The sequence below is a fragment of the Littorina saxatilis genome, linkage group LG2 (genome assembly GCF_037325665.1).
Source record: "Littorina saxatilis isolate snail1 linkage group LG2, US_GU_Lsax_2.0, whole genome shotgun sequence".
NCBI classification, from domain to species: domain Eukaryota; kingdom Metazoa; phylum Mollusca; class Gastropoda; order Littorinimorpha; family Littorinidae; genus Littorina; species Littorina saxatilis.
In genome coordinates this window covers 3638924-3666501 of record NC_090246.1, presented here as the reverse complement: position 1 = coordinate 3666501, position 27578 = coordinate 3638924, and the positions used below count along the sequence as shown (strand labels likewise).

Here is a 27578-nt window from a genome sequence, read left to right as displayed (position 1 = left end):
CTTAGATGTATTCCAAAAATGGTCGAATAAGTGGGGATTTAATTTAGCAGATTGACATATTTATCAGCCCTGAAAGTAAAAAAAATGGTGGGCTAGTGATTCTGAAAATGTACTCGTCAGAGAGCAAACTTTACTAGCCAAACCAACAATTTGTTTCAGCAACTTAACACGCATTTGGCGAGTAGATGAACATTTCTACTCGCCATGGCGAGTAAAATACTCGCCACTTTTCGGGCTGCATATATATATGTGTCACTTATGAAACGAATTTAACAACAACACAATCCCAATCTGCATATGAAGCAGCCATCCAGGCTACATTTGTTACATTGGTTTGAATGGAAGGAAGCTATCTAGTCTCATCCTGTGTGGAAGCCAGCTGTTGATTTGTTACATGGGTTTGAGTGGAAGGAATTAGCTCTCATTCTGTGTGGAAGCCAGCTGTTGATTTGTTACATTGGTTTGAGTGGAAGGAAGCTCTCATCCTGTGTGGAAGCCAGAACAGAACTGTGGTGTACGGTGAACATGACGACTTACACGAGAATGATTGGAGCTTTAATGGTGCTGGGAGAGTTGTACCATGCAAATCTTTTCCTTGACATTCAGCATTGTCCTCCAGACGATCTGTAACTCGGTTGTTCGATTTTGGGATTTCACTCAATTATTTTGTGAATCCGTCCCGTATCCTACTCGCTCTTTGGACTGGCATTTACAGGAAAAGGGGGAGATATGTAATTATATACCAGTCGGATCCCAGTATTTCAAGAGGGTCTCGCCATGAAGCCTGAAATTCGTGATGAAGGTTTAGAGAATGTGGCTGTCTGCCAGAGATTGTAGCGGTTTTGGCTTGCTGGGATGAAAGTGAAATCAGGAAACATGGCCATTGTGATACGACAATCCGATGTCGGGTACGTGATCGGAAAAACCAGCCAACGAATCGTTTTGAGTCATGAACAAATCTTTTTCGATTTCAGACACCTACTTCCCGGGCAGGATGCTCTTATCAAATTATGTTAAAAAGAAAAAAATCCAAATAAAAATCGTGGACAGATCGGATTTGGTTAACAAGATTGTGTACGCGGAAAGGACGATATATTTAAAGTCCAGCACGACACCAACATGATACATGTCATCTCTGTAAACAGATGTACAGCGCAGGTCTACTACTTTGATTGCCTAACAGTAGCGACACTGAGCAGCAACTCAGAATGAGCCGGTCCGTGCAATGCGATCACTTCCTAGACCATGTAGGCTGCTCTGTTTTCCGGTAAGAGGCATGGTTTTGGCGATGATGTCCTTTGAGAGCAAATTTCTTGTTGTCTACACTATCTACATGACCATACATGACAGGTCTCAGATGAGGTATACAATCATTTCCCCAAAGACGAGAAAGAGTGATCCCTCACAAGGTCGATAGTCTTACCAGCGATACCAAGAAAGGGTGTCTTCGCTGCTCTCACTTTGACGTCAGGTTTATGGTTTCTTCGGTGGTCCTCTTCAAGTCCCTTGTGAAGCCTTCCGTGGCACTTGCCGTGCTCTGGGCCAACGATTATAGGAAGAATGTTCTTTGCCATTGCGTAGGCGAAAAGTGTTCTTCTATTGTTCATGTCCTTTCGCGAGAAAGGTCATACCTGTCATGATAAGTCTCCGATCATTGTTGCTAGTGTCATTTTTGATGGTCCAGACGATGGGTGTCATCTTGGAGTCGGATTTGTCGGTTTCGTGGAGTAGAGGCCGGTGTTTAGTCTGTCTGTCTGTCTGTCAGTCTCTCTGTCCATCTGTCGGTGGGTTTCTCTGTCTGAATGTCTCTCTCTCTCTCTCTCTCTCTCTCTCTCTCTCTCTCTCTCTCTCTCTCTCTCTCTCTCTCTCTCTCTCTCTCTCTCTCTCTCTCTCTCTCGCCTCTCGTTTACTCACTCACTTTAATACACACACACACACACACACACACACACAAACACAAACTCACGCACGCACACACACACAAACACACTCACTGTCACGCACACAAACACACACGCGCACGTATACACACACGCCTAATTTTCTACCATCATGCACACGACCCCATTGACCCGCATTTGGCAGAGGGAAGCCAATCATTGAATCAGGGTTGCCCTCGACATTCCACTCACACAACTGACAGACCTAACTAACCCTGTCTGTTACTGAAAAGACCGGCGGAGACCGCTGTTTCCGTCTGCGTTTCCGCTGGTCCGCCTCTTTTTAGTTCGGAGGGGAGAGTTAGAGAGAGAGAGAGAGAGAGAGAGAGAGAGAGCGAGAGAGAGAGAGAGAGCGAGAGAGAGAGAGAGAGAGAGGGAGGGGGAGGGTGGGGGAGAGAGACTACGACTAATTTCTTGCCAGCGTTGCGAATTACATGTTCTATATGATTTGCTTCTTTTCTTTGGCCCTACTTTGCTAGGTTTGCAAATCTAAAGGGTGTCACCGCCTTAGTCCACCTCAGACAATCTTAGAGGTAGAGTCCTTCCTGTGGACACAATTCTGCTCACCGTCTCAGATCTAGTCAGGTTTTTCAAGGGAAATATAACATCCCTTTAAGACACACTCCTTGTGAAAGAAGTTTGACTCCCTATCTCAGATAATGGGAGTAGACCATCCTTCGATTTTGTCACATACTCTCTCTCTCTCTCTCTCTCTCTCTCTCTCTCTCTCTCTCTCTCTCTTTCTCTCTCTTAATATAGATGTACGCGCGCCCACACGCACACACACACACACACACTACAGTCCCCCCCCCCTCCTCTCCCCCTTCCCCTCTACTCAGTCTTTAGATCGGCTCTCTTTGGTTTGGTCACTCCCTCACATCCTTTTGGACCTTCAATCCTTTGCCCTGAGTTTTCGCAAGCCCTTTCAACATGAACGGTACTTTCTACGCAATTGATCAGCGACTCCGTATTCTAATGTGTCTAGCGGTCAGAGAGGCGGTCGTTATACAGTGGAACCCCCCTTTTAAGACTTCGAAAATCAGGTCTTTAAAAGGAGGGAGTTGTGCAGATTTTTTTTAACAGACGTTCTAAAAAAACCAAGGTCCTAGTAGGGAGAATAGGGGGGGGGGGGGGGGGGGTCTTAGATCAGAAGGGATGTCGGGGGGGGGGGGGGGGGGGGCGGGGGAATTGCACTGTACTGTGGGGCCGATTGGTTCATGACAGAGGCGTGATGGCTATTTCAGCGTTAGTGCTGTGCTTCCAGAAGAGGACGAGAAAGATTGCTTGCCCCGCTGACCACTCGGACGTTGTTAAATTGCGAGAGGACACTATGTAATTGCCTTGGCTTTGCTGGGCTTGCTCCCTTGTTTGGTCGATTTCCACCCAGAGGTTGTGCGATTAGGCATAATGTGTTGGAGACAGGGCTTAGGAGCTTGACAGTGTGCACAAGAAAAATGTTCATTCAAAATGAACAGCGTCGATGCAATGTCCACCAAAGATTTATTTTGGGAAGTGTTAAAGGTTAGGGTCAAAAGTTAATGAATTGCATGTTGTGCTGGATATATAAATTGTTTATTTCAGTCAATGCTTGATTCATAAGTACATTTTTCAGCATGGTGCATCTACAGGAGGGTGCTCCAACAATGATGCATAGTGCCAACATTTAGCGCAAACTTTTCACAACAGTGCATTATTACCACAAAGCGCATACAGCGATTATATAGTAGCAAGTTGCACTAAACATTTGAACAAAATGCATTTTGTTCAAATGTTAACAGCACAGCACCAAGTTTTGCATAAGTGCACAACAGCACTGACCATTTCACAAAAGTGCATTACAGCTGTGACAATTTTACAAAAGTGCATTGACCATTTCAGGCAGATGGCTAACATGCAGATTTCGCTTTTGTCTGTCTTTCTTTGAAAAGTAGGCATGTTCAAGATCGATGAAGTCATGAGCAATTGGGTTAGATGACAGAAAAGATTCAAAAACGTCAGATTCAGTTAGATGACAGAAAAGATTCAAAAACGTCAGATTCAGTGTTTTGGGCACTGTTGAACAGGAACATTCTCTCCTGTTCAACAAATGTGGGTTCAATTCAAAAGCAACATTGTCACAGATAGGCTAGTGTTACATTTCTGTAAAGTTTCAAAAACATCTTCCATGTTTTGGTTACTGTTGAACAGAGGCATATTTTCTTGTTCAAAAAAGTCTGACACAAATTGTCGTAGTTGTGGGTTAAGGTTCGATCTATACTGTCCTTCAAACGAGTCGTAGAACCGTCATTGTCACAGATAGTGTTACATTTCTGTTTTACATTCAAACGAGTCGTAGAAGTAGTAGTACATTTGCGTTTGGTTGTTTTTTCTTTTAGATTCCTGTCACTCATACTAGCAGTATTGATTGAGGTACATAAATCTGTTGATGTACAGGGATGACTTGTTTGTAATGAATCCTTGTTTCCTCCACATTGAGTTTGCATTGCAGTTGGACAGAAATGAACAGGTGTTAATTGATAAACACATTGATAATGGCTTTTGAGAAAATCAATCAATTCTGACATCAAAACTGCAGCGCCATTTGAAGAATGGTTACCATTTCTGTTTCTTTGATGGGAATCAAACAAATAAAAACATTGACTATCCAAGTTACCATGAATGGCAATAGTTGACTCCTGAAAAGTAGCAAGGATATAATTTGAGACGATAAACGCCTGATGCAATCCCTCCTCAAGGTCAGTCAACTCAAAACCTTCATCATTCGCAACATCAGTAGGCAACACAGCGGGATTCGTATGTCCAGAAATCATGTCGAAAAAATATTACATTTCAAAAGCATGTCCAACCACAGTTGTTGGCAAGTGTTCGTGTCCGAAGTTGCCTTCAGTGTGTGTATATGTATTCATGTGACAGAGAACGTGACCTCATTGTTCAATCCTCTCTCTCTCTTCTTTCTCATTCGAACGCCGCACACACGCAAGAACGTAGCCTACGCACGCATGCACGCGCACGCACACACACACACACACACACACACACACCCCGCTGACGCACACGGCAAACCACGCACACACACACTGACTGTCGGCAAGCATCTCTTTTTGTTTTCTTTACCTTTGTTTATTGTGTTTTCGATATTTGTGTTTATTTTTTGCTTGACTTATCTGTTTTATTTTAATGTTTGCTATCCACATCGTGTGATAAATGTTTCTTCTCAGTCTCCGAGTCAGTTTAGTTTCTGCACGCCGCTTTGGTACTCCTTGTTTTTCTTTCTGGTGTTTTGTGCGCGACTGATTTGCGGATTTATTTTTATTCCTTTCATATGCAGTTGAAGTGTTGTGGGTGTTATTGTCTGTTACCTGTATATGCTATGTTGCGTCTGTGTATGCCTACAAGAATTGTGGGTGTAATGTGCCTGTGGTCTGCTCGCAGTCGAGCACAGAAAACATGGCGGCGCCCAGCAGGCAAATTCGTGGAAAGTCTTCCCGACCGCAGATACCAGCGTCGTCCGCGACGCTGGAATGATTCTGAGTTTGTTGGTTTGTTTGCTTAACGCCCAGCCGACCACGAAGGGCCATATCAGGGCGGTGCTGCTTTGACATATAACGTGTGCCACACACAAGACAGAAGTCGCAGCACAGGCTTCATGTCTCACCCAGTCACATTATTCTGACACCGGACCAACCAGTCCTAGCACTAACCCCATAATGCCAGACGCCAGGCGGAGCAGCCACTAGATTGCCAATTTTAAAGTCTTAGGTATGACTCGGCCGGGGTTCGAACCCACGACCACGGGGCGGACGCCTTACCACTAGGCCAACCGTGTCGGTATGATTCTGAGTCCTGTTTGAGAGAGAGAGAGAGAGAGAGAGAGAGAGAGAGAGAGAGAGAGAGAGAGAGCGCGAGAGAGCGAGAGAGACAGACAGACAGACAGTATGCCTTTGAACAATCAACACACACACACAACATACACACAAGCAAACAAACAATCAAGCATAAAACATACAGTTCTAAAAGCAAAACAAACAAGAAATTCCTCTGATAGGAAAAACACCCCCGTTGGTCAAAGGGAAATAACCATTCTCACTGCCACCAACTGAGAAGGTTATTTCCCTTTGACCAACGGGAGTGTCCGTCTATAAGTCGTTGTATAATTTTAATCCACCAATAACTCCCTAACCGTGTGTTTGACTGGTCCCAATTTTTGTAAGGACCGTCTCAGGAATGTATAGAACCTGTTCACCAAGTTTGGTGACGATCGGTCCGTTCATTCTTGAGATCTACTTGCGAACACAAACACACAAATACCGCCACAAACACATCGAGTGAAACCTATACACACCCCTATACCGGGGGTGTAAAAACCTATACACACCCCTATACCGGGGGTGTAATAATAACATCAAAAAGACGAGTAACTGAGATAGTAACGTAGGAGCGTAACATGCACGTCGTAAGGTCTTTGGTCTTTGACTTGATCCACATCAATAACGCCGCTATTAATTGTAACATTGTGAAAGGCTTGACGAGGAGTACAGTGGAACGCCACGTTTAAGACCTCCAACAGTCTGAGAGAATCATGTCTTAAAAAGGAGGTAAATTTACAGATGTTTTGAACAGAAAGTCTGACAAAAACAAGCTTTTATGGGAATTTTTAAATTGGGGAGGGGGGTTATTTATGGTAGAAGTCACATTATCTTTGACTCTTCCTTTGTTCAGGTCTTGTGACAGAAGATGGGCAATCGATTCGGCCCTGAATATTCTCATCATGCAGGCAGCAGTTTTGGTCGCTGAAGGCTTAATTAGCATAATTACCGTGGCTTCTCATGTAAGACCTGGCTGGAGGCAAATTGACATCCAGAGAAATGTTGGCTGTCAGCGAATTTTTCTTAAAATGTTCTCCCCACATCATGTTGGCTGTATGAGCTCCTTACGTTAAATTTCAGATGTCTGCACATGACAGAGACCAACATTTTGTCTGTACTCGTTTAAGTTAGAAGATCTGCAGAAACCAAACCGTGCGATTAGAGTTAAAAAAAAATAAAAAAATAAAAACATAAAAAATTGTGAATGCAACATTAGACATGTGCTGCCGGCATTGGCGAATATTTCAAGATACGTTTCTTACCTGCAAAGATTTGTTTAATGGGATAAAAGCATTCTTTCACTTGAACACGCACCAACAATCTACTGCCTGGCTGCTTCCTGTGCTATATGGGAATTGTTTGCTGAATTAATTTTTCAGATTGACATAGGTGTAGTTAGGAAAGTAGTGCTGCAACAAAACCAAAACTGTGCACAGGAAGCAGCGAGGCGTGTTGATTCTTGGCGTGTGTCCAAGTGGAACTGAAAAGTTGTTCTTATCCATTGTAAAAGTGTTGAGCAGATCTGTGGTGGCAGATTGGTACCTGTCATTGGACCAGTTAAAGGTGTCCCAACATTGCAGGTGGCCTGTCATGACAGGTTTATGTTGGTGAAGGTAATAGACAAAAGGACTCCAGAAGTTGTCCTTTCATACAAAGTGGCCACTCTTTAGAGGGGCCTCCCGTCGCAGGTACACTGTATCTCTACACACAAAGGACGGTTTTTTTCGTTAGGTTTTTTTTTTAAGAAGTGCCGCAAGCATTGTAAGATCTTTTGTGGGGCACCTTCAGCTTTGTCGAATAATTAAAATGACCAATCCTTCACTGTCCAGAAAGCAAAAACCATACCAGAGTCCTTGTGCTTGCGACAGTGAGTGTTGACATACCGAGAGAATACTGTGTGTAAATTGGATCATGGAAATGTAGGACGTGTCCGGCCATGTAGGGTAGAGTACCCGTGTCAATATTGACCGCACTATTCCTCAAGGGGGTAAACGGGTTGGTACTTCTTCATGTGGAATCACGATACTGAGAGGGAGAGTGAATGCTGGAAGTGTCATGTAGTCTGCAATTTGTGGTCCTTGCGCTGATAGGCGTAGTGACATCTGTGTCTCTGTGTGTGCCTATGTGTGTGTGCCTATTGTGTGTGTGCCTGTGTGTGTGTGCCTATGTGTGTGCCTATGTGTGTGTGTGTGTGTCTGTGTTTATGCCTATGCGTGTGTGTGTGTGTGTGTGCGTGTGTGTCTGTGTTTGTGACTGTGTGTGTGTGTGTGTGTGTGTGTGTGTGTGTGTGTGTGTGTGTGTGTGTGTGTGTGTGTGTGTGTGCAGTGCCACACACAAGACAGATTATCATATTATTACGTCCTCGGCCGCCGTGTTACATGCATACACAAAAACGCTCTACGATAAGGAAAACCATACCTACTAACATGCTTCAAGCGTGTCCGTCGACATGTCTTACACATAAACTAAAGAGCTCTTTGCGAAACCTTTACCGTGAAAGTATACGACAAAATTAGCAGAATAATGTCAAGTGCCTCATGTCGAAATGTGTATTTGCTTATTACACCCCCGTTATAGGGGTGTGTATAGGATTCGGTCGATGTGTTTGTTTGTTTGTTTGTGTGTTTGTGTGTTTGTGTTCGCATATAGATCTCAAGAATGAACGGACCGATCGTCACCAAACTTGGTGAACAGGTTCTATACATTCCTGAGACGGTCCTTACAAAAATTGGGACCAGTCAAACACACGGTTAGGGAGTTATGGGTGGATTAAGATTCTACAAGGATTTATAGAGGGACATATTAATGGTCAAAGGGAAATAACCTTCTCAGTTGGTGGCAGTGAGAATGGTAAGGACGGGGGTGTTTTTCCTACCTCGGAGGAATTTCTTGTTTACCTTAGATATGACAGATCTATACGTGTACCACTGCGAGACAAAAGTGAGTTTCAAGATAAGTACTTGTATTGTGTTCATTTTGTCACCAATATCTCAGTTCAAGGTTGAGAGGCACGAAAATACATTCTGTTAGGTCTCTTTTGCGTTTCTATATATATATGAAACTAAAAGGAAATCAATAGCTGTATGAAGATCTTGCCATGTGTTTTGGTTCACCGATGAAAGCAGTTGTGCAAATGATCAAATGGGCCTGTATGTATGCTGAACAAGTCGATGAAAGCAGTACAGTGCAGGACGTAATAGTAGCAGGTTCTATTCTTTGTCAAAAGGCCCTAATAGCTACGTTTTATGTCAAGTACTAGAATGATCACAACGGAAACGGAAGTTTAAGCAAGTAATAAATAGGGGGTATTTCAAATTGTGGAAATCACTGTGAATGGACATTTTGTTGGCAATACAAATTGGCATAACGCTATGTAATATGAGAGTCTCTAGAAGTTGATGAATGTTGTAGCCTGTATGGCTAGATGGACAGGTCTGGTGCTCTGAGGGATGCTTCCAATATCACACAATCTTCAGGAAAAGAACATGAAACAAATAACGTGTGGAGGGGGGTTTGCAGGGAAAACTATAAACGAGGTACTATATAATATAGGCCAGTCGTTTCGTGCAAGCGGAGACACTTCTGCAATAATATGGTGTTTACACAGAAAGATTATTTACCCGAGGAAATATTAATGTTTGCTCATAAGGTGCCTCAGCCAACACCAGCAAGCCATCAATAAGCAGTGTCTGTGGAGTCGTGTTTGAATTCTTCGGAATCGCTTTCGCTTCTTTCCTCATCTTCACTGTGGAGGTTGCGCCGAGAACGACAGGATACCTCGCACGGAGCCGAGACAAACAGAATGTCCTGTTTCTCGTCTCAGACTGCCAACTTAACATCCATTTCGTCACCCACGGAATGGTCCCTCAGGGTCAAACTAGAATTAATACCAAAAGGGATGTTACACCGGCGTTTTTAGATGAGAAAGATGACTTGGTATTTTTTCGTTTTACAGGGTGACCCCCAAAAAAGAGTACCCAAACAAAACGTCATAAATTGAACAAAAATAGAGCAATCTTCATAAAATTTATTTACACACACAAGTAGCCTCTGCATGATTTGCACAGAAAATTTTAGCGTTCTAGCTTGTCTTTCAGAATAACCGCAACCTCAACAGAATGTCATTTTTGACACTAAAAGTAGCCGGCATTATTTATTTAGCGGTTGCAGTGGGAAAATATTTTGACAGTCAGAAATTGCCGCTGGGCTTTCGTGTGACAAAGAGTCAACATACGTATTTCTTCACACTAAGGAGGAGAAGGCATGTCTTCCTGGTGGAGCTTTTGACCAAATGGCTTGTTTTTTTTTACTCATGCTTTTTATTTGACACAAGACATCCAGATCATGACAATGAAAAGGGGAAGAGGGAACAAGGGGTGTAGGAGGCATGAGGTGATTTTTAAACACAATTTCTTGACACTGAGGAGAATCAGGTGTGGATTCTTTTCACAGAATGGATTGTTTTGCAAGCATGTTTTATGTGACACAATAAACACCATGATCCAGATGATGGCAATGAAACAATGAATTGGAGGAATTAGAACGGGGGGCGGGGGTGTGGGGGAGGGGGGAGGGGTGGTTTTGGATTTAAGCAGGCTCTTAACACTCATGAGAGGCAGACGTGGTTTCTCTTTGGGGCTTTAGAATGGCTTGTTTTGCTCACGCTTTCGCGAGACACACAAAAAAACATTAAACAAATTCAGCACATTGCAATGAAAAAATGAATTAAGCGGTTGTGTGATTGATAGGGGTGGAGGATGAAGAGGAGGATGAGGACAGGGGAATTGTTACACACGATTTCTCGACATTGAGGAGCAGACGTGGCTTCACTGTGGGGCTTTTTAACAGAACCGCTTGTTTTGCTATCACGTTTTCGTGTGGCACAGAACTAACCATAATCCGGCTCATTGCAATAAAAAGACAAGAAAATTGGTTGATTAAAATCAACATGGCCGAAGCAATGTTTTCATAAAAGAAGCGGTATTGTACGGGCACATGTTGAATTTGGGTTAGCCTACATGTGTTGCAGAGTATTTGAAAATCCGTAGGCATAAAAACATGCAAAGAAGAGTGATAGGTCCCTGTTGTGAATATAGTCAAGTGGATATATTGATTACTTATGTTTCACACTAGTTTTGCTGTTACAGCAGTCCCTCTCATGAACGGACACCCTTGGGCCAGTGCAAACCTGTCCGTACATTGCAGGTGGTCAGTCACGGGAGAGCCCCCCCCCCCCCCCCCCATCACACACACTCAGGCACACTGACGGACTGAGTGAGTCTTTGCTACTGGTGAACGAGCTCTACTTGTCCTAAAACAATAAGGTCAAACTACTACAACTTATAACTGAAAGGAAAAAAACTGTCCTGTAAAAATGACGTTAAATCAACGGTGTCAGAAAAAGAGAGATAAAAGAAATCCTCAAATTCCTGAGGATACAGGCACCCCATGAAAGCAGCCACAAACACACTCACAGAGGCACACATGCTTGTGCAGATACTTTGCAAAAATATGAATTGAAAACCTGCATATGTGGTAATTTCTTTTTTGTGTGTGTGGTTTTATTGAATACTTCAGGCAGTGACTTTTCCCTGTCCAGTTTTTTCTTTCGTCTCTCTTACCCCTCGCTTACCCACCCCCACCCCCTTACCCTCCACTCCCTTTACCCAGCCCCGACAGCACAAATTTGTAATCTGCAAGGCAGAGTACACATTTTCTAAAAGGAAGACTACTCCTCTTCAATTATATCCAGAGATCTTCCAGCTGTCTCCACCATAAGCCAAGTGGTCGAGTCTTATACCCCCTTTCCACACAACCGTTCTAGGTCCCGTTCCCGTACCGACCAAGGAACGGTGCGGGCACGGGAGGGATCGGGACAGAACCACAATGAACGTAACTGATCGTTAACGGAACTGCTTTGAACGGTAGGGTCGGTAGGGACGGCTGAGTTTGGGCTGCATGTTCAAATTTTTAGCCGTTCCCCTCCCGATCAGAATGAACGGTAATGGAACCTCAACCCATCGGTAACGGAACGCTTGGATCATTAAAGGAACTTAAAACAACGGTAACGCAACGGTAGCGCTCTCACACACTGAGTTGTCATACCCGCATTCCACACATCCGTTCTAGGTCCCGTTCCCTTACCGACCAAGGGCGGCTGCCACTATGGTCAGACGCTGCTGAAAGATGCCAAAAAACGGCCGTTTGCGCAGCGTTCCATTGTTGTGGCAGCATTCCTTGGTTGGTACGGGAACGGGACAAAGAACGGTTGTGTGGAATGGGGGTATATAACTTTTGACACCGACAAACTGAAGAATGAACAGATCTATGAGGTAACCGTCTCAATGGTCCAGGCACAGGAAACAAAGAGTATAGATATGGCCTGGGGCGCCTGGGGCGATTGTAGCTTCCCTTCTTCGTGTCCGATAGACAAGGACAATAAATAGTAGAGCATAGTGCAATTTCATGTTGGCATCTTCTCCACTGAAAGCTATAACCCAAAGACTGAAGACAAAAGTGCTTTACCCCACTTCTGACCCGAATCACCCCCCTCCTGCTAGGTACACGTGCACTCAAGTTAACCTCTGCTTTGACCTGTGTGCCAGGAGTCGGATGAGAGAGAGAGAGAGCGAGAGAGAGAGACACACACACACATAGACAGACATAGAAAGACAGAAGCGGAGAGACTCAGAGGGAGACACAGACATACATACATACAGAGAGAGAGAGAGAGAAAGAGAGAGAGAAAAAAAAACTGTAACTGATCTCGTGAGAACGGTAACAAAACGAGACATGTCAGCTCTCCGAATGCATTGCAATAGATAACCGCTCCTGCGGCCATCAATGAAATGAGGAGGGTGGGAAGGGGTGGGTGAATGAGAGGGGGGAGAGTAGAGGGGAACTTTGGAACACGATTTCTTGAAACTGAACAGACGTTCCTTCGGTGTGGGACCTTTCACAGAACCGTGTGTTGTGCTGTCACGTTGGAACAAACCACGATCATGGCATTAGAACAATGCAAAGTGGGGGGAAAGGGGGGGGGGGTGACCAGGGGGGTTAAGCAGGCTATGTCCGTGGTGCTGAGGATCAATGCGAGAGGAAAGGACACGGCTTTGCTATTAGGTGTGATGAGGTGACAGCGAGTGGGATGCCAACGATCCCGTGAAAGCCACAAGCCTCCAGAAGCTCCTCTCGGAAATCCGGGTTTACTATATATTTTTGTCGCGCGCGCGCGCGCGCGCGTGTGTGTGTGTGTGTGTGTGTGTGTGTGTGTGTGCGCGGGTGCACGCGTCTGTTTATCTGTCTGTCTGTCTTTGTCCCTGACTGTCTCCTATTCCCCTCATCAAGTCATTTGGTGCATCCCCCTCTGACATCCCTGACAAGGAAATAAGGGCAGATTATAAACATCCGAGTATGCAGAAATTTGTGCCTGGAAGCGGTGCTAGGATCGCGTTTATATTTTTATTTTTTTAATTTTTTTTTATTTATTAACCCAGACATCGATTGATACGACGTTTGTTGTGTGTGCTTGCTTGTTATTTTCTCTTCATTTTTTGGTCGCAACGTGGATGAAGCACTATTTTGTAGCCTCCTGAAACCGTTTTCCTGTTTTTATTAAACATCTCAGGTTTGCTTTAGCTTTTGTGTAGTTAATGAATATGATTGAAATGAGAATTTTATTTTTTAATACTGTTTTATTATGAGAGATTCTTATACATAACTGCAGTCCTGCAGAAACATTTACGATGTTGATAAAAACAACCATCATCTTCTTTCTGGTGCCTTTGCATATATCCTGCGATCTGTAGCAGTTGCTTTTTTTTTGTCTTTTTGCATTGCGTGCGTAGGAGATGCTAAAAATCAATACAAAGGATTAGTTCAGTATTTTACGACAACCAGTAATTTGAACTACAACGATTCAAGGCCGCGACAGACTTCATTTGCCCTTCAAAAGAAAATAAGTACATTGGGTTTCTGTGCGCTGCCATATGGAGAAGGAATACCGTTCAGTCTGGACTGAAATCAAAGAAGAAATCGACCGTTTTTCCTAGGCGGAAGTTGTAAGGGTTCTTGTTGGCAGCAGGCGAAAGAACATCCTCTCGTCTGGACTGAGGCCAAGACGATGAAGATATCCATCTCGGCATTTTTTGCTCTCCATGCAAACACTTCTTGGCGGTGGTCCCCCTTGGCCACGCTTCCGGAGGTAAAATCGGTAGTAACATATTAGCTACGGTGATGATCTGGCAGTATATTGAGCACTTTTTCCGTCCCTTGCGAGCGAGTCGGCGGATCTCTGTGCCAGTCAATATCAGAAAGGCGAAACTCTTTCTCAGAGGTCGGCGGGAATTATTGCCTTATGACTGTATCCAATACTCGGCATTATATTACACCATTGTCTCTCTTTTGCTCACCAATCAAAACGCGGGTTGGGGTCACGGGGATGTCAAATGTGTGACTGTTTCGCTAACTCGTCGAATTGAAAGTAAACAGTGGGTGCCAAGGAGGATGATAGAACCATTTACACAAGAAAGGTCGTCGAGGATCTGCCGAGGGTGATAAAGTAATGCATACAGAAAGCCTCGTTATGTGCGGGCATATTGGAAATACTCATTTGTTTGCATTGACTGTGGGGTATTATCGGCCAATCGACGCAACCTTTACGTTATTGTTGGGTAATAATGTTGTTTTTTGTATTAAATTCTTTGCTCCGAATACACACTGCAGTGTCAGTTTTGCAACTTTCTCTGCCTACACAAATGTAAGCCAATCCTCCAGTATTTGCTCTGTCCTGTAAAAGTGCAGCGTTTGTTTGTCTATGATTGTGCTCATCTCTCTCTGTCTCCGTCTCTCTCTGTCTCTCTCTGTCTCTCTCTCTGTCTGTCTCTCTCTCTCTCTCTGTCTCCGTCTCTGTCTCTCTCTGTCTCTCTTTCTCTCTGTCTGTCTCTCTTTCTCTCTGTCTGTCTGTCTCTCTCTCTCTCTCTCTCTCTCTCTCTCTCTCTCTCTCTCTCTCTCTCCCCCCCTCTCTCTCTCTCTTTCTCTCCCCCCCCCCCCTCTCTCTCTCTCAGGGTAACATTTGATCCCGAAGTGCATTTACCAAAAGTTCAATGACAAAGCTCCGTGCAACCAGCTTCGTCAAGTGACCGCTTAATTTGAGGCTTTAATCTCATTTGTGACCAGAAAACCCACCGAAATCACCATTTAATTGACGTTCTAAACGCCTATTCCAGATTAAGCTTCATCCCCGTCCAGCAAAGAATTGCTCTGGTTTTCGCATATATGATTCTTTCTTTTGTGTTGGAGGTAGGTACCATCGGAAGAGAAAAGAAGCTCATTGGTCTCTTGCAATCTTTTGGGGAGAAACACGCCTGGCTGTGTGGATAGCAGAGTAAGAGAGAACAAGTCGCGTAAGGCGAAATTATTACATTTAGTCAAGCTGTCGAACTCACGGGATGAAACTGAACGCATTGTATTTTTTCACCAAGACAGTACAGCTTCGTCAATCCCCGCGTGAAGGAAATCGCTCACCTCCCACGTGCAAAACGTAGTGATATTGACACGCCAGATTAGCGCGGTAGCGTATTGTGCTAAGCAGGAAAGCGCGCTTTTCTGTATTCTTGTTAACTTTCTGAGCTTGTTTTGAATACAACCTATCATATCTATATGTTTTTGGAATCAGGAAATGATAAAGAATAAGATGAAATCATTTTTGGATCGATTTCTTAAAATTTTAATCGTAAGACTAATTAATCTATTTTCGTTAATTGTGATCACATTTTAAGAGTAAACATGACATATGTATATATTTTTTTAGATTCAGAAAGTGATGAAGAATACGATGCAATCTGTTTGCGAAAAATCGATTTTAATGACACCTTTAATGAGCAAACTCATTCATTAATTTTTAAGCCTTCAAGCTTAAATGGAATACCAAAGTCCGGGCTTCGTCGAAGATTACTTGACCAAATTTGCAACCAATTTGGTTGAAAAATGAGAGCGTGACAGTGCCGCCTCAACTTTCACGAAAAGCCGGATATGACGTCATCAAAGACATTTATCAAAAAAATGGAAAAAAAACCGTCTGGAGATACCATACTCAGGATCTCTCATGTCAAGTTTCATGAAGATCGGTCCAGTAGTTTTCTCTGAATCGCTCTACACACACACACACACACACACACATACACCATACCCTCGTCTCGATTCCCCCCTCTACGTTAAAACATTTAGTCAAAACTTGACTAAATGTAAAAAGAAACAGACCGCAGTGTGTTCTTGGGATCATCGTGCATTATTTAAATGCCGTTGATGTTCTCCGAAATTGTATTTACTCCAAGCCGCTTAATCAAATGACTTGGAATGCCACGTTGAATTTTGCATGAGATTGCTCTGTGCACCGCGTAAACCCCTTTGTTTCGATGTTTCTGACCTCTGGTTTTCGCCTTTGCGTTTGATTCACGGTGCTGATTTTCTTCTTGAGTGGAATGTTGTAATACAGCCATTATTATTAATCATTGTGTTTTAATTCAAGCAACGCTATGATGACATTTTATTGCAAGGGGTTTTGGACTGTCATCAGGATCTAATGCATTGCTCATTTACAGAAAATGGAAGGGGATTATTTGTGTTGAATTACAATTAAAGGAAGGGTTAGGACCCGGTCATGCGAATAGCCTACTGTGTCTTCCCTCCGTCATATCTTATCTCACAAATGGCGTTAAGCTGGGGAAATGTTATATTTCTTTCAATGTTGTTGTTGTTGTTGTTGTTGTTGTAGCGGAACATTCAGGGAGAAGAGGCATGGTTAATCCCCCGAAAGCAACCAATGTTCAGCAAATTGCTTTCTAGACAACGACATTAATTTTATGAACATGAAATTAGAACCACAAGAGTGTGTTGATGTCTTACCAGTGATGACATGAATTGAAGGCTATGCATGGCCTGAAAATATAAGTTTATATTTCAGTAGGAACGACGTGAGAGTACTACTGTTCGATGCGGGGGGGGGGGGGGGGGGGGGGGCGAGGTTGGGATTCGGAATAATACAAGCACACACCAGCCTCTGGCTCCACCGACGTACGGGTATGAGCCATGTCATTGCGCACTACGTTAAAGGCCAACATCGGCGTGTGGCAGATGTAGCTCTAGTTTATCGTGGTGGCAACGCTTAACTTTATTTAGCCCTGGCCCTGTGGCCTTCTACTACGACAAGGCTTGGTCCCCCGGAGACGGATGTTCGGCTTTACCAGATTCCACTCAGAAAGTGTCCTCTGTCGTGACTGTCTGTACTCAGACGCTGCCCTCTGAACACTAACTTGGGCATGAATTAATCTACACTTTCTTCTGTGTCTTGGAGCGACGTTTGCTGTGGATGTATTCTGCAAGGCATCGCTTTATCGGGTAGGACGCACAACTCCGCTCTCAAGTCATATGCAGAACTCAGTGGGACCAAAGCATGTGTATTGGCGATTAAAAAAAGAAAAGAAAAGAAGTAAAATATCTCTCTCTCTCTCTCTCTCTCTCTCTCTCTCTCTCTCTCTCTCTCTCTCTCTCTCTCTCTCTCTCTCTCTCTCTCTCTTCTCCTCCTCCTCCTTAAAAAAACGATTTAAGAATCCCCTTGTTTATGGCATTGCTTTTCGAAAGAACTGTTATTAAGGTCCGTTAATGCACGTTCATATCAAGACCCTTTCCTTTGTCAGCCGGATTGGATCAGATGTTGGCGGTATTCAAAGGAGGCGTCCCACCGTGCCAGACCACACGGCCTTTGGTAGTAACTGCAGACCCTGCTAAGGGGAAAAAAAAACGTCTCAGACAGAAGACATCCAATCTTTTCTAATCCAGTTTTGCACTCAGTCTCGGTAAAGCCTGACGGGCGGAATGCATTGGATCCCCGCAGCGCTGTATCAAGTGTGAGAAACGTCACCGAGTCCAATTACCGCATCTGTTCCGCCCAAACAGGCCTTGTGTTACAGACACGTCCACGTCCTATCGACGGTTCTATTCCAGTACAGTCCACTCTTTTCTCTCATCGTTTTTTGTCCTCTCATCAGAGGGTGGCCGTAATTGACAGGTTTTTGGGACGAAGCAGGCTCCGCGTTATAGTGTCAGAGATGCGCTGTACCCCCGTGATCTATCCTAGTCTGCAGTGTCAGGATCTACAGTTTTTGTATTTGTTTCCGAGGTTTGGATAGGGGGTGGGGAGGGGGCCAGTGAGGGGAGGGAGTATTCAGTGTGCCCTGGTAGAAGTTAGGCAATTTCAACCTGTCTGCGTTATCGGCAATAAATATTTTTAATTTTAGATTTTCTCTCCTCATGATGTATGTGTGTGTGTGTGTGTGTGTGTGTGTGTGTGTGTGTGTGTGTGTGTGTGTGTGTGTGTGTGTGTGTGTGTGTGTGTGTGTGTGTGCGTGCGAGCGGGTGGGATCTGGGTGTTTACCGTGATTATTTTTCCCTTATTGATTGGATGTGCATGTGGCCGGCTCATCTTATCTCTATCTATTTCAGTGAGGCGTGATCGATGGATCTAAAAAGGGTTAGGCAAACGCGGTTGTGTTTTTAGTATAGTTTGCTTTGCATATTGGAATTGTGAAATATTACACTGATTGGATGGCATGCATTGATCTGTTAGGCATGAGAATCTTCCTCCTTTTGGGGCTCTCTGGGTGTTCATGGATATGAAATATGGACACATTAAATTGATTTTGAAGCTAACATCCGCCGTTAATTCATTCATCTAAACCTTCCCCCCGCTGTTCCACCTTGTGTCAGCGTGTGCGTGTGTGCGTGTGTGTGTGTGTGTGTGTGTGTGTGTGTGTGTGTGTGTGTGTGTGTGTGTGTGTGTGTGTGTGTGCGCGCGCGCACGGGTACGTGAGTTTCCTCTTTCGTTCCCATTCATCCCCCCCCCCCCCCCACATTTTGTTTGGTCTACAGACCTCAAAACTGCCGCTTTTCAACTCTAACTTTTTCTTGCCTGTGTTATTGTTGGCTTCCTCTCGAGTAGCTTCCCTTGCTTCTCTGTCTTTGTCATTTGTTGGTTTGTGCAGTGCAATTGTTTTGTCAGTTATTCTCCTCTTTATCTGTTCTATCGTCTTTCTTCTTCTTTGTGTGTGTGTGTACTTTTGTGTTTTTGTGATTGAAGAAGTCCCTTAGGTCGAAACGTCGCTGTTATTCGTTCCGTGTTCGTCATTTTAACGTGAGTACATTGCTTTTTGGTCTCTTTATTGTTCCCTCTCACGTGCAGTCGCCATTGTTTAATTGATTTTGAAGCTGTGTGCAACACTCCTCATGTGTGGATCAAATTTTTTTCATCTCATCTCTTACATCAGGGTTAAGAAAAACTGATAACATCTTCTTAGTGTTGTTTTATTTTGGATTTGGCCAACCTTATTTCCTCCTTGTTGACCATTTTATGTTCTCATGTCTTATTTGATACTAGTCATCATCAACAAAATACGGACTGCATGACCATTTTATGTTCTCATGTCTTATTTTGATACTAGTCATCATCAACAAAATACGGACTGCATGACCATTTTATGTTCTCGTGTCTTATTTGATACTAGTCATCATCAACAAAATACGGACTGCATGACCATTTTATGTTCTCATGTCTTATTTGATACTAGTCATCATCAACAAAATACGGACTGCATGACCATTTTATGTTCTCATGTCTTATTTTGATACTAGTCATCATCAACAAAATACGGACTGCATGACCATTTTATGTTCTCGTGTCTTATTTGATACTAGTCATCATCAACAAAATACGGACTGCATGACCATTTTATGTTCTCATGTCTTATTTGATGCTAGTCATCATCAACAAAATACGGACTGCATGACCATTTTATGTTCTCATGTCTTATTTGATGCTAGTCATCATCAACAAAATACGGACTGCATGACCATTTTATGTTCTCGTGTCTTATTTGATACTAGTCATCATCAACAAAATACGGACTGCATGACCATTTAATACGAGTTAGCATGAATAGATCGTAATATTAAACTTTTGTTGAAGGCATACACTCTTCCTGTGAGCGATCATGTTCACGACAGAGCACCATGCAAGCTAAACATATGCCTGCTTCCTGCGCAGACTGAGAATATTTTATGGAATTAATTTCGGAAGTGACGCCAATATCATTCTGCTAAATTAATTGCACAAAGTGTTTCATGTAAGGTTTGGACAATGTTACAGAACTTCTGGTGTTTGAGGACACTCAGACACTGTCGGACCTGAAGCAGCTGATTTGTTACTGTATCATACATAGAACACTGTCTTGATGTAGCTCATTACAGTGTTTCAATCAAGGTATAACCTGTGTTACAGAGCCCCTGGTGAGTGAAGACGCCCAGACCCTGTCGGACGTGAAGCAGCTGCTGAGCCAGCTGTACAGCTCGCTGCATGTGGAGGAGTACCAGCTACAGCGCGAGAAGGAACTGCAGCAACGCCTCGAGGACCTCAAGACACAGATCGCACCGCTAGAACAGGTCAGTCACTCTCCGTGCATACTCTCACTGTGTATCAGGAGGGATTCCTTGGTGGGGTCGGGATTTGGACGTCCTGCAAGAACATTTTGAGGACCTCAAGACACACAGCTAGAACAGGCCAGTCACTCTCTGCTTATACTCTCACTGTGTATCAGGAGTGAAACCCGGGGTGGTAGAATGTTCTGCACACAGACGCATGCGCGCACGCACACACACACACACACACCCACACCCACACCACACCACACCACACCACACCACATACAAAAACACCTCTCTCTCTCTCTTTTTTTTCTTCTCTCTCTCTCTTTCTTTCTCTCTCTCTTTCTCTTTCTCTCTCTCTCTCTCTCTCTCTCTCTCTCTCTCTCTCTCTTCCTGTCTGTCTGTCTGTCTGTCAGTCTTCTCTCTCTCTCTCTCTCTCTCTCTCTCTCTCTCTCTCTCTCTCTTTCTCTTTCTATAATGCACGGATACAGACCAGAGACTGACTCAAAGAGACATAATGAAATGAGACTCTCCAGAAACGTCTCAAGAAAAGAGGGACTCCAATATCAAAGAAGACAGAGATAAAAAAGCAACACACAAAAAAGGTTAGATAATAAAATCAAGCTGTAGGCAGTAACAACTGCAGTAAATGCTGAGGCTGGGTTATATCAGAATATGGAGAAGCCAAGAAAGACGGAGGCTAGCTGGTAGTGCAGTCAAACGTCAGGCGTTATGAACTGCATGACATGCCGATAATGGGTTAGAGTCCTGCTGATCAAGTCAGTCACAACCCCCTGGTGACCTAATCAAATTAGCTAGCCTGCTCAACTTTGTGTAGACTCTCTTCGGTGTCCGAACACCCCCGTGTGCACACATGCGCACAAAAAAGATACCAAACTCACAGCGAAAGTCTCAGGGCTTGGAAAACACGAAAACACGCATGCATCATCTCTCGTCTCTCATTCTCATTATCGTACCACGCTGTGAGCTTGTTAGAGTGAAAATATCACACCATATCTGAGGACGTAAACCTCCAGAGTCAGTCAACTACCCTGCTGATTAAGCGTGGCGCAACAGCACGCAGACTGCGTATAATCCAGACTAGCAACAGTAGACAAAGTTTCAATTAGCCATCAATTAGTTACTATAAGATGTTTGATGGATTTTTGACAGACCAGCTTTTTTGTTGGTCCGAGGGGACCATATCGTCTTTTGTTTCATCCTTATCGACCAAGGCCGCGGTTGATAAATGTGTGACAAAAGGCGATATTCTCCCTGAGGACCAACCAAAAAATGCTGGTCTGACAACGGTTCCAGTCCTAGAAGAACTGCCTGTTTGTAATCACTGGACGGCCCAGAACTAGCTAAAACAGATCATTCAATAGTTTTGTGTATTAGTGCATGACGGGATTTAGAAGATTTTATGACATCGCAAGACCGAGGAATTTTTAATTTTAATCTATTTGGTGTATATACAGTTTGTAGGCTGTTTTAGCATTGATTTTGGAACAGTTCAGACAGTCTTCCACTACCTTGCCACAGCTCTGGATTGTAATGTTGTAATAATGTTCAAAAGAGCGTTAAAAATGAAGTAGGTTCAATAATCAACACGAGAAGTACTGCGCCTTTAAAGACTCTCCCGTTATTATCACACTTAATACACTGAAAGAAAGATAACAGAATAAAAGAAAGGGGTTGCTTCGCTAGCAGCAGGTGCGACATAAACCTCTGAATGGACGCCAGGCCGCAAGCCTTCCTTGATGGCTGTGTTGGGGAAAGAGGGGTGACAAAGTGAATCGGGAGTATCGGAAACTTTTTTTTCTTTTCTCACAATTTTTTTTCTTTCTACCTTACTTTTTTTTATTTTTTTATTTCGCCCGTTTTTTGTCCCCCGACCAGGACAAAAGTGGTTTTGTGGGATCGATATTCCGCAAAGGTCGATCAATCAGCCGTAATGTAATTGGCTCGATCTATGGACGTGCAGGGGAGTGAAGTATTAAGCACATGCAGGACGCTAAGGAAGCTGTCAATGCTTTTTCTGTAACTCGTTCTGACTGTCAACCGAGAGTTAATTCACGTTTCTGTCTATTTCTTTGTTTCTGTGTGGTGTTTTTTTCGTATTGTTTGTTTATCTTTGTCTCTCGTCATGTTGAAATGATTTGTTTTTTCTCTTTGACTCTCGTCATCTTGAAATGAAGGGAACGACATCCAACTAAGCGATTTTCTGTTAATCATCTCGGTGTTTTTTGTTGGTCTGTTCGTCCACTTTATATACCACCAGGTTGACGAACAAGTGAATCTGAATGTTTTTGTCCATGATTAAATCTTCCATTCACAAAAAAACAAACGAAAAACCTACCAAATTGCTTTATAAATTTTTTAAAAAAATTAAACATGTGTGGACATTTCACCTCAAACATTTTCTGTAGGTTAATCCCAGAAGCCAGTCGTCAGTGAGTGCTTTACGAAAGTGGTTTAAATACGATTGAGTGCAAAAAAACAACAAATTTTGCCTTTCGGGCTTGTCCAAAGTTCACTTGCACGTGAAGCGTATCAAAACTGCTTTACTTGACAAACAAATGCACCAAGCTGTCCTTTATAACTGCTTTACTTGACAAACAAATGCACCAAGCTGGCCTTTATAACTGCTTTACTTGACAAACAAATGCACCAAGCTGGCCTTTATAACTGCTTTACTTGACAAACAAATGCACCAAGCTGGCCTTTATAACTGCTTTACTTGACAAACAAATGCACCAAGCTGGCCTTTATAACTGCTTTACTTGACAAACAAATGCACCAAGCTGGCCTTTATAACTGCTTTACTTGACGAACAAATGCACCAAGCTGGCCTTTATAACTGCTTTACTTGACAAACAAATGCACCAAGCTGGCCTTTATAACTGCTTTACTTGACAAACAAATGCACCAAGCTGGCCTTTAAAACTGCTTTACTTGACAAACAAATTCACCAAGCTGGCCTTTATAACTGCTTTACTTGACAAACAAATGCACCAAGCTGGCCTTTAAAACTGCTTTACTTGACAAAAAAATGCACCAAGCTGGCCTTTTCTTCGTATCTGCGTAAACGCCTGCTGTCAGTAATGAATTTATTGACAAAAAACGACAAAATTAATGTACTTCAATGGGTCACTGGCAAACAGCCGTACTGTTTTTATGTATACAACAACAACAACAACAAAAACCAAAAAAAGTCTGTCTGACAGGAATTGAAAGTCTAAAAATTCACACGGTCTTTTGGGTTGCAGTCAAATTTAAATCTGCTTCGACGGTTTATCGTTTAACAAGGACAGTCTCAAGAGAGGTCAGTATCAAGAGAGGTATCAATATTTTAAGTTTTAATTCATGGGTAGTAGTCGAATTTGAATCAGCTTAAAACGGTTTATCATTTGACAAGAACAGTCTCAGGAGAGGATATGAAAAGTGTAAGAATTGACTGCTGTTATGTGATTTTAGTCAGGTTAAAATCTACGTCCACAGGTTGTTGTTTTGCAGTAACAGTTTCAAGAGAGGACATCAGAATTTCATGAATTCACTCAACATATTGTTGTCAGATGTGGACCCACAACCACAGTTTGTCGTTTAAACAACCGTAGTCCTTCCAAGTAGACTATCTAGTAAAGCACTAAGGATCCATTAAGGATTTTGCCTGGCAAAACAATACGAGCAACCCTCCTCTTGGACACACGGCAAACACCTTCAGCCTTCATGTTTTCTGTGCCGAATGCCTAGTTTTGGCTGAATTTTCGTACTTGACACCTATGTCAATCTGTGAAATGAATTCCGTCAAACACGGTTCGCCTAGTGGTAAGGCGTCCGCCCCGTGATCGGGAGGTCGTGGGTTCGAACCCCGGCCGGGTCATACCTAAGACTTTAAAATTGGCAATCTAGTGGCTGCTTCGTCTGGCGTCTGGCATTATGGGGTTAGTGCGGGGACTGGTTGATCCGGTGTCAGAATAATGTGACTGGGTGAGACATGAAGCCTGTGCTGCGACTTCTGTCTTGTGTGTGGCGCACGTTATATGTCAAAGCAGCACCGCCCTGATATGGCCCTTCGTGGTCGGCTGGGCGTTAAGCAAGCAAACAAACAAACAAACAAACAATTCCGTCAAAAATGTTCACTGTAATCATAACTGTTAACAGAAACAGAAAGCAGGTAGGTAGGTTTGTAGGACGGTGGGTGGGGAGGTATGTGTGAAGTGGAAGAGTGCTCTTATCCCATGTATAAGCCCGGTCAGGTCTGTGATAGCGTACACGATCGTTCACTAGTGAAGGAAGTTATCGTGAACATTGCCACTCTCAGGAGGGGAATCCAACTGCTGGCAATCCACTCACTTTATTTGGTGGACGTCAAATCTAAATCTGTTTTCGTGGTTTGTCCTTTTACGCTGAACGTCGCAAGGGAGGCATCGAACTTCCGCCGTTTTGCGCAAAGGTCGTAAATTGACAGCCAGCCAGCTCGCTCGCTCTCTGTCTCTGTCTCTGTCTCCCTCTCCTCTCCTCTCTCTCTCTGTCTCTCTCCTCTCTCTCTCTCTCTCTCTCTCTCTCTCTCCTCCCTCTCTCTCTCTCTCTCTCTCTCTCTCTCTCTCTCTCTCTCTCCCTCTCCCTCTCCCTCTCCCTCTCCTCTCCTCTGTCTCTCTCTCTCTCTCTGTCTGCCTCTCTCTCTCTCTCTGTCTCTCTGTCTCTCTCTTTCTCTCTCTTAATCTCTCTCTCTTTCTCTCTCTTAATCTCTCTCTTAATCTCTCTTAATCTCTCTCTTAATCTCTCTCTCTTTCTCTCTCTCTCTTTCTCTCTCTCTCTCTTTCTCTCTCTAACCGAGGTAGATTTATACGTTAAGCAAGCCCCACGAAATGAACTGTTCAGGAATGGCAGGGATGTTACGGGCTGATATGGACATAAGCATGATATGCGAGTGTGGAATGAGTTGAATATAAATTGCACGTGCAAATGGGACCACCATACTCACCGGAAATTTTGACCTTGTTATCATCGACAAAATTGGCGATGAAGACAAATTGCAAGCAAAAATTGGATCCTGTTATTCAGTGTAAGCTCAGACTAGGTAGCATGGACAAAAGTTGTATTTATCGAGGAAGAATACGTTTCCTGCGCGTGCGAATATGGTGATAACGTAAAAGCTATCAAAAGATAATGCTTAGTTGCAACAGACGAACGGAATCACATGCCAGTTTTATGAGTAAAGCTCACAGCATACAGGAACTTCAATCGAAGTTGTGATGAAGAACTGAGCGCAACGATCACGTACCAGCGTGATACGAGCTGCATAGCTCATAGTCATAAACAACAATGAATATGTGATATGGTTCCCCTCTGGATATTGTATGCATTTTTGAGAGGGAATTGTTATATAGAAAAGTTGTTTAAAATACATTTAGAAATAGTATTGTTAATGATATAGGTATATTTAAAGTAGAAACATTAATATAAAAAGCAGGAAAAAAAAAGAAAAAAAGATCAATGAAGAAGGATGCTCCCCGTCAACAACAAAAATGAAAAAAAGAAAGAGGCTAAACAGAAAGGAAAAAGAAAGGGTTGAAGCAGCCTGCATGCAACTGAGATCCCCCCCTCAAAAAAAAAATATATAACAACAAAAAAGTAGAAGAAAAAACAAAGAAAAAAACAATGTGAATACAAGCCGCAAAAACTGGCCACGGCCGCCTGTAAAACAAAGATGAAATAACATAGCAATGTCGTTAATTGTTAATACTACAAACTTTGAAATGCAATCAAAACTGGCATGCCTGCCGTGTGAACTCGGTGTTTCGTTGTCGGAATGTTCTCATAAACCGGTAACATACTGGACATGTCCGCTGAACACGAACACTGAATGATTACAAATATGTTTCCTTTGGTTTATTGAGGGAAAAACAAAAAGTGACATGGACATCAGAAGGAAAAGTTTCATTTGGAGAAAAAAATTAAAAAAACGAGGAAATAAAATAACAAAATAATGACCATGAACGTGCTGGAGGGTGAATGGCCAAAGTCCGCTGTAAATCTTGCTCGATTTTGTGGAGCAGGCTGGGGGGTGTTTTTTTGTGTGGGTTTTTGTTGTTGTTGACTGTATCAGGGTTGTTTCTCATAAGCAGGGCCCAGTGGACAGCGTGTCACGTGACGGACATTTAAATGTTCAACGGTCGAAAACCTTCAGCCATAAATTTTAATTTCAGTCATGGATACCATTCCCAAACGCTTCCCCAGGTCGCAGGGAAAGAAATAGAAATATCTGCTGCATATAAATCGTTATACTTTTGGTAAAGGAAAAAAACACATCGCACAGAGCTAATGGAACAAGGACACCAGAGGCTGTGACATAGATTTTAAATACAAAGAAATAACTGTATTTTCAAAGACAGATAAAAAAATTAAAAAATTAAAATAAAAACTTTGTAAAGTTTTTCAATTAACTTCGTGGCAAATGAAAGGAATGATAAGAAGGAAAAAGCTTACCACGTGTTGACATTACAAAGTTTTACTAGGCCGTTTATACGATAACCATAGCAAGCAGAAGTGTACACGGACTGAGGTTCCCGCAGTGGGGCACTGCGGTTATGAAATTAAAGGCCCCTCCTGTTTTTGGAACCGCAGGAGCTTTCTAGTTTGCTGTTAGGTAGATTTTTGGTTCCTCTTTCCTGTCATGCTCTCTTTTTCTTCATGAATTCTTTTCTTTTTTCTGCCTTCTTGCTCATTCACCTGTATTTTTTCCAAAAATCCCTTCTCTTGCCGCTTGTCTCGCGATTCATGTATAGTTTAATCTGTTAGTGTTCTGATGTAAGTCCAGCAGTAGATAGGTTAAGCCTATTTTAACATACTGGAAACTGGTAATCTTCCAGTAGGTATTAATTTAGTTTTACTAAAGCCTGCTGGGACACAAGTAATGGGTTAGTGCATTTGTAAACAGGAATCGCTTGACAAGTGGCCCCCTTCATCCCCCCCTTCCTCGTCCTGATATGGCTCTGCGTAGTCGGCTGGACGTTAAGCAACAAATAAACAAACAAACAAACAAACGGACTGAGGTTCGATATAATCTTAAACAAATGCGGAGGCGAGATAAGAGAAATGAGGTTCGAGATGTTTTTTCCCTTTTTAAATGTTAAGAAAATGTGGGGAAAAAACTAAAGAGAAGAATCGGTAATTCTGATGTATTTCTTTTCGCGTGCAACATCCACCGTCATCATTTCGATGGTTCTGAGTTCTCTCCGACCAGGGTAATGTCATAGCCTGTGGTTTGAAGAGATTAATACGAGAAAGAAGA

General features: G+C 43.1%; 1 protein-coding gene across 2 annotated transcripts in view; it reads left to right on the top strand.

Moving 5' to 3' along the window:
• LOC138958029 (calcium uniporter protein, mitochondrial-like) overlaps positions 1–27578 on the top strand; it is a 127913-nt gene that overhangs the window by 51383 nt on the left and 48952 nt on the right. For both annotated transcript variants that reach the window (XR_011453270.1, XM_070329060.1), the window contains exon 5: positions 20139–20299. Coding sequence is in view for 1 of the 2 variants with exons in the window: in XM_070329060.1 (XP_070185161.1) it covers positions 20139–20299 (161 nt within the window). In the remaining variant the exon portion in view is untranslated. The remainder of the gene's footprint in view (positions 1–20138; positions 20300–27578) is intronic.